At 64.7% G+C, this 6,439-nt stretch overlaps 2 protein-coding genes across 2 annotated transcripts; one reads left to right on the top strand and one right to left on the bottom strand.

Annotated features, from left to right (window-relative positions):
• Nucleotides 1-358: 358 nt before the first annotated feature.
• On the bottom strand, nt 359-3,020 carry MNEG_5204 (hypothetical protein; the record flags this gene model as incomplete). Its single annotated transcript, XM_014046319.1, has 4 exons — nt 359-922; nt 1,248-1,468; nt 1,995-2,200; nt 3,010-3,020. 4 exons carry the CDS (start codon nt 3,018-3,020, stop codon nt 359-361), a joined length of 1,002 nt encoding a protein of 333 aa, XP_013901773.1.
• A 2,615-nt stretch (nt 3,021-5,635) lies between these two features.
• Nucleotides 5,636-6,048, top strand: MNEG_5203 (hypothetical protein; the record flags this gene model as incomplete). Its single annotated transcript, XM_014046318.1, has 2 exons — nt 5,636-5,773; nt 5,950-6,048. The coding sequence occupies 2 exons, from the start codon at nt 5,636-5,638 to the stop codon at nt 6,046-6,048; spliced, it is 237 nt and encodes a 78-aa protein (XP_013901772.1).
• Between the last annotated feature and the right edge of the window lie 391 nt (nt 6,049-6,439).

Raw genomic sequence — 6,439 nt, 5'->3', positions numbered from 1 at the left:
CTCAGTGCTGCTGATCATCTAGACACCAACTTCTTTGAAGGCGCTGGAGGGCAGCACTTGGGGCTGTGAATCGCCGGCATGCGCTGCAAGGAGCTGTCAGCTCCCTGCAGCGCGGTGCGGGGGGCGATGCGATGGCTGGGCCTTACCAATTGCGCTTTGCGTGGGGCCCACAACCAGAAGCAACACCTGCTTGGCAATGAGATTACTTAACAAAAAAACTGTTGTAGCACCCAAGGCACGCGGTACCAATATCAGATGTGCGCAATGGCAAGCTGACCACACAGCCGTAAATCAAGGAGCTGTGAATTGTTATGAGTGAATACGCCTCCTGCGCTGCCTCATGCTGTGGACTTGCACTCTACTCCATCCCAAGCCTGGACACGTGCATGCTGCCCGGGCCGTCCGGCTTGAACAAAGCCACAAGAACACGGCACAGCGCGGCAGGGACGGAGAGCACTACGCCGCCCGCCAGCCTCAGCTGCCACTCATCGGCCGCCGCGTTCGCCCCCGCCACCGCAGCGTCCGCCACCATTGCCTTCGCCCCCATCTCCTCCTCCTCCTCCTCCTCCTGCTGCTGCTTCTGCTTCTGCTGCTGCTGCTCCTGCTGCCCCATCACACCCACTGGCAGCACGCTTGCCGGTGCGCTGGCTGCGGCCGCGGCCATGGGGGCCTGCGTGGGGACGTGGGTCTCGACCACCATCACAAGCAGCGGCAGCAGCAGCACCGCCAGCATGGTGAGGGCCGCAGACACAGCCTGGTCTGCTTGCTTGCCCGTCGGGAGGGACACCAGCAGCACAATGGGCAGCCCTGCCGCCGCAAGCTCCGCCGCAGCAGGCACAGGCGCCACGGGGACGCCGGTGGGCAGGGTCAGCACTGCTGTGGGCGCGTCGCAGCCGTCCACGTGCCGCGCAAGCACAACGTGCTGCAGTCCAGCGCCAGGGTGCCGCGCACGCCCCAGCAGGTCCGCCAGCTCGGTGGCATGGGTGGGCGCAGGCCGCAAGGGGGGGCGGCGGCGCGCCCAAGGCGATGATGAGCGCCGCCAGCGTGGCCCTGCCGCCCTTGTGCACGTTGTGGAGCAGAACGGGCCCCCCCTTGCGCTCGAGCGCAGGCAGCAGCAGCGGCGCATCCGGCCCGAGCCACTGCACACCGCACGCGGCCGCGCTGCCGGGTGCCATCAAACCCTCCAGCCACGTCAAGATCAGGCTCTCCGGCAGTTGGAGGATGGCGCCGCTCTGATAGAGAGAAACTAGGTGCAGAATGGAAGCGGGTGGCGGCCGCATGGAGACGATGCGCAGGCCGTTGACTTCGTCGACGTCGAAGCGGCCGCGCAGCAGCCCCACCAGCATCGCCGCCGCGTCGGCAGCGGACAGGTCCGCCACATCAGCAGGTCGCAGCGGCAGCACCGAAGCGCCGAGCGCAGCCGCCCCCGGCAGGGCCACACCATGAGGGTGTGCGGCCGCGGGAGCAGCTGCAGGCAGGGGCACAGGGGGATGGCCTTGGTGGCCGCTGCTGCTGGTGTGGCCGGCCCCCGCGCCGTTGCCGGCGCCGCCACCGCCGCCACCACGCAGTGCGCCGCCGGCTGGGGGCAGCACGCAGGCGCTCATCGAAGAGCTGCGCCAGGGTGGGGCAGGGCGCATGCGATGCGCCGTCGCAGAGGCGGTTTCCTGGCCCGGTGAGGTTGCCCATGAGCTCGCTCTCCTCGAGGATGCCGTCCAGGCCGGGCAGCTCGGCGGCCCCGCTGCCAAGCTCCGGCAACAGCAGGGACCTCAGCAGGCTGGCATCTCTGCTGAGCGGCAGGAGCCCTAAGCTGCCCTGACGCGAGGGAGCAGCTGAGGGTGCTGCTGGTGGTGCTGCTGCCGCTGCCGCTGCTGCCAGGGCGGTGGTGGCGGTGGCGGCGGCGGTGGCAGCGCACATCCACTCGGTTGTGCAGGGGAGAGCTCCAAGCCGTGGCTCTGCTGGGGGAAGCGGTGCGTCTAGTGGGTGGCCCGCCCCACCTGCAGCCGCGCCGGCGGCAGCCCCCTCGACTGGCCGCGCAAGCTGCAGCGGGGGCAGCGCCTGGCTCATGGCAGCGGAGTGCTGCATGGCCAGGTGACGGGGGTCCAGCGCGACGTCACCGCCACCCCCATCACCGAAGCGGGTGGAGCGGCGGCTGGGCAGGCCAGGGCTGCGGCCGCCACCGCCGCTGCCGCCGTCCGGCGAGCTGGGTGCGGTTGTCCCCGGCGCGTGACCACGCGGCTTGCTGCATGTACGAGTGAGAGAGAATGGCAGCAGGTTTGAGCCGAGGAGGGGAAGGGAGGCAAGGGCCCATGCGGGTCAGCTGATCCCATCATGGACATGTAGCAAGCAGCGGGTACTGAGTGCAGGTGCTGCAAGCGCCTGCATGGCAGCTGGCATACGTCAGTGCAAATGCTGCATGATGCGATGCGCCCCGCATGGCAGCTGGCACACGACGGACAGTGCGGGTGCTGCATGCGCCCGCATGGCAGCTGCCACACGCCATTGCAGGTGCTGCATGCGCGGCATGCGCCCGCATGGCAGCTGGAATACCGACACCCGTGCAGGTGGTGCATGCGAACGCATGCGACCTGCAGACGCATGGCGTACGCACCGCGGGCTGGCGTCGCTGCCGGAGAGGCGCGCTGCGGCGGCCTTTCGTGGCGGGCTTGGCGTCCCCACGGCCGCGCTTGCGTTCGCCTGGGCGCGGTCAAACGCCTCCAGGTCGCATCTAGAGTCGGTTGCTTCCACGGCGCGTCGAGACGGCACCCGCAGCCGTCTGTTCGGCGATCTATGGCGCAGCACATGGCGCGCACGCATGATCGAGGGTGTGAGGTTGCATCCAGAGAGCGACCTGCATGCGGGACTCCGCACGCATGCAGTAGTGCCCGATAATGCTCCGGTAGGGTGGGCTTGCCAGGTCAATCATTTTGGCGCCATCGCCGAGGTGCGGGCGGCGACCAGCTACTGGCGTTGCTGTGACCTCCCAGGTCCTATGATGCCTCTGAGGCTCACCTTTCCAGCATATTGAGCCCTGGCCGTGTCCCGGCAGCCGGGCAGCGACCACACCTGTCCCGTGTGCAGTTGGGCGAGAGCAACGAGTCACAACTACAAAGACGATAATATAGCATACGTGAACCTTACACGTGTCCTCGGGAAACGCCGTGAGATTACGGTAACATTTCAACTTTTAGTGTGCACCTGCAGCTGCACCTGGCGAGGCGTTCTTGCCCTCGATCGTTCACTTGTTCATTCCAGAGTACATTCATGCATTCCGCAACGACATTCTGAGGCCCTGCGCCTAACGGCAGCTCGCGTTTTTCTTGCCATGTCACGAGCTCCCCTCGCGCTCGCAGCCCTAGCCATCAAGTCCGCGAGATGTATGGCCTCTGGGTGCGCTCATGCCGCATCTCCTGCCGCTTCACATCGGCAGTCCCCTTCGTGGGAGCGAGGCGCGCTCCGCCGCGCGCCGCTGACGCGCCACGGCGCCAGGCGGCCGCCGGTACAGGCACGCTCTGCCTATGCCTGCACACGCTTGACTCGTTCAGCTGTGCAGCGGGCTTAGCCCTGCGTCACGGGGGAAAAAAACCTGCGACTGCGGGAGATCCCGTGGCGCAATGTCCTGGAAACGCGGGCGAAAGGAGACAGGCTAGCGTAGGGTTTGGGCGGCGCCGCGCTGGCGGAGAGATCAGGGTTTGATCTTTTGCATAGGTGAGACTGGGGTGTGACTACGCCGGCGGGCTCGGGTTCTGCGCTGCGCGGCGGCGCCCCGTTTGCTGGCTTGCCATACCTCGCAGGTGGTGAGCACAATCAAGCCAAGCTGTCGCCGGCTGGCGGGCTTTAGGGGTGGTGGTGGTGGGAGCTGGCCAAGGGTCCAAGGCACTGTCCAAGGTTCTCCTCCTCTTCGCACCCCCAAGGTATGGCCGGGCAAGGAGGGCCGATGGCCGCCAGGGGGCACGCCAGCAGGGCGCAATTCAGGAGGGTGTGCGCCACAGCTGTCTGCACGCACCGGCGCTAAACGCCTAGTTCGCCCCCGCTACACTCCTGCATCCCTTGTGCATAAATGATGGCTAGTTGTGTCTGGAATTTTGTCATTATTAGAATCAACAGGGATTTGCTGCACATGGTATACATGCCGTGTGGCTTCTGCCTGCTCTCTGATCGGTGTGCTGCTCTGACCCATGCGCACCTCCTCACCCTTCGATCCCTCAATCACCCCCAGGCAAGCCGGCTGCGCGTGTTGTACGCTGAAGCCTGCCGTCGGCATTGTGCTGGCAGCTTTGCCCGCCGCGTGGAACCCCTAGGTTCTGGAAAGAGCGCGCGGCGCGGCACAACTTTCCAGCTGACTGCTATTCGGTGAGGCCCAGCCAGGAGGGCCGACGCATCATAGAGCCGCGTGTCGAGCTTGAGCGCGACCCTGCCCGGTCCCCTGTCCCACTGATGAGCAATGCCAGTATATTGTGCGGCCTTGCATGGAATAATGCTCGCCCTGCGAATGGCATGCAATCCACCAGGTGACCTGCGACCGCCTGCGCTAGGTGGGGCTTGATTTGAAGACAGGCCTGCCCATGGATTGCCACAGCTAACCCCTTCATCATCTCGTGATATCCAAGGGCGTCTTCCGGCAGGTGGGTTTACCCGTGGCCTTGGCGCTGCTGTGCTGCGCACAAGCTGCTCCACACACGCACGTGCACACGCACTCGCGCACGCACACACATGCATACACACACAAACACACACAAACACACAAATACACACAAACACAGGAGTTGCAACCTGTACAAGCTGCAGCGTGTGGGTCATCAATACCCAAAAGGGCGCGGCCCGCCCCAGGTGGCCAGCGTGCTGCAACGTCCATTGGCTTGCTCAACGGGGCTCGCGTTGTCGAGGGGCTCAGCTTTACTTGGGCCGCTGAGGCCAGCAACTTTAAACTGATAGGATTTTTTTGGAGTAATGTGGTAATACAGTATTTGCGTCTCTACTGTGATGCGGAATACGGCAGGGGCTGCAGGTCGTCTGCAAGGCAACACATCAGTGCCGCTTTGCTGGTTCCTCGTGACTATAAATCCTGCATGCCCGCTCATGTGCCACCCTGCATGGGGATTCAGTTTTTTCCCTGCTGAGCGTCCATCAAAACGTTTGCGAAAGAGAATTTGAACTGAATCTGCGACAAGCAGGCTGCATCACATGTATGTGCGGCACGCCGCTTTCGCAGGGTGCGGGATGGCATGATCGCGTAACCTCCGCGCTTCGCAGTGCTGCCAGCCCTCTTCAGACCTGCATCACTGAATCAACACTAGCTGCCCTGCGTGACAGTAGCATGTCCCGGGTTTATGGCTGGCGCACGGTGTGCTCAGGTCGGGCTGCACCCTGCCCAGTTTTGAGTTTTGCGGCAGACCATCGGCTGCGGGTGTGGCCGTGTCACCCCAGTGCTATGCTGACGGGGACGCACCATCATCATGCGCAGGTGTCGCACCAGTAGAATCTCTTTGTCATTGATTAGATTTCGTTGCACACGGGCCGCGCACGATCAGCTGCAGATCACGCTTCCACGATCCCGGCATCGCTGTAAGCGCACCGAGGCGAGCGTGGCGACCCCATGGCATTTTCAATGTGAAACATACCAGTCCTGTGACACGGAATGGAGGTGTACGTAGAGCCGGAGCTCGAGGCGGGCCTGGCGCAGCAGCTCGACGCGCTGCACGCGGCGCAGACAGCGCCGTTCCTTGAGCTGGTGTCAGACTATGCGGCCTGCCTGCAGCACAACAGGGAGCTTGAGGTGAGACAGGATATACACGTATGCACGCCGCAGCCGACCATGCTGATGGCATTGTCGTAGGCGACGCCCTTCGGAGGAATGGCTGGCTTAGCAACACACACACGCCGCCGCGTCCGCGCCGCGCCAGCCGGCCAATCCTGCAGCTGTCGCACCCCGGCGTTTGAATCCGCAACCAGGTCCGCGTGGCGCAGCTGGACAAGGAGGTGGCCGAGCTGCGGGATGAGGTGGGGGCCCGCCACGCGTTTGCTGTCTCGGGTGGTGGCGCGATGATTTAGGTCGCGGCGGCAGAAGGGGGGCTTGGGCCTGCTCTGAGGGGCAGGCATGGCGCAGGCCGGACGGATTTGGCGTGAGAGTCGACGTATGCAAGATCAGAGGGCTTTCCATGGGCAAAGACCTTGCTAGGGCCCTGGGAACGGGAGGGGACCATGGGATCAGAGGCATTCAGACACACCGGTTCCTGCGAGCACATGTCGACATGTGTCAACCAGGCGGCGGCGACAGCGGCGGCCCGCACGTTCCCGGCGGGCAGCTGCGCATGGCGCGCCCCCTGACGTAACGCCAAGGCGCGCCGCGGCCCGCTCATGACGTAGCATGGCGTGCCTCCCCCCCCCCCTGACGCACCTGGCGGGTCCTCACCCGCTGCCCTCCCGTCACTCACCCGTCACC

Source organism: Monoraphidium neglectum (genome assembly GCF_000611645.1).
Source record: "Monoraphidium neglectum strain SAG 48.87 unplaced genomic scaffold scaffold00763, whole genome shotgun sequence".
Lineage (NCBI taxonomy): Eukaryota > Viridiplantae > Chlorophyta > Chlorophyceae > Sphaeropleales > Selenastraceae > Monoraphidium > Monoraphidium neglectum.
The sequence above is the reverse complement of the archived record's forward strand: the minus strand, read 5'-3'. Positions and strand labels throughout refer to the sequence as shown.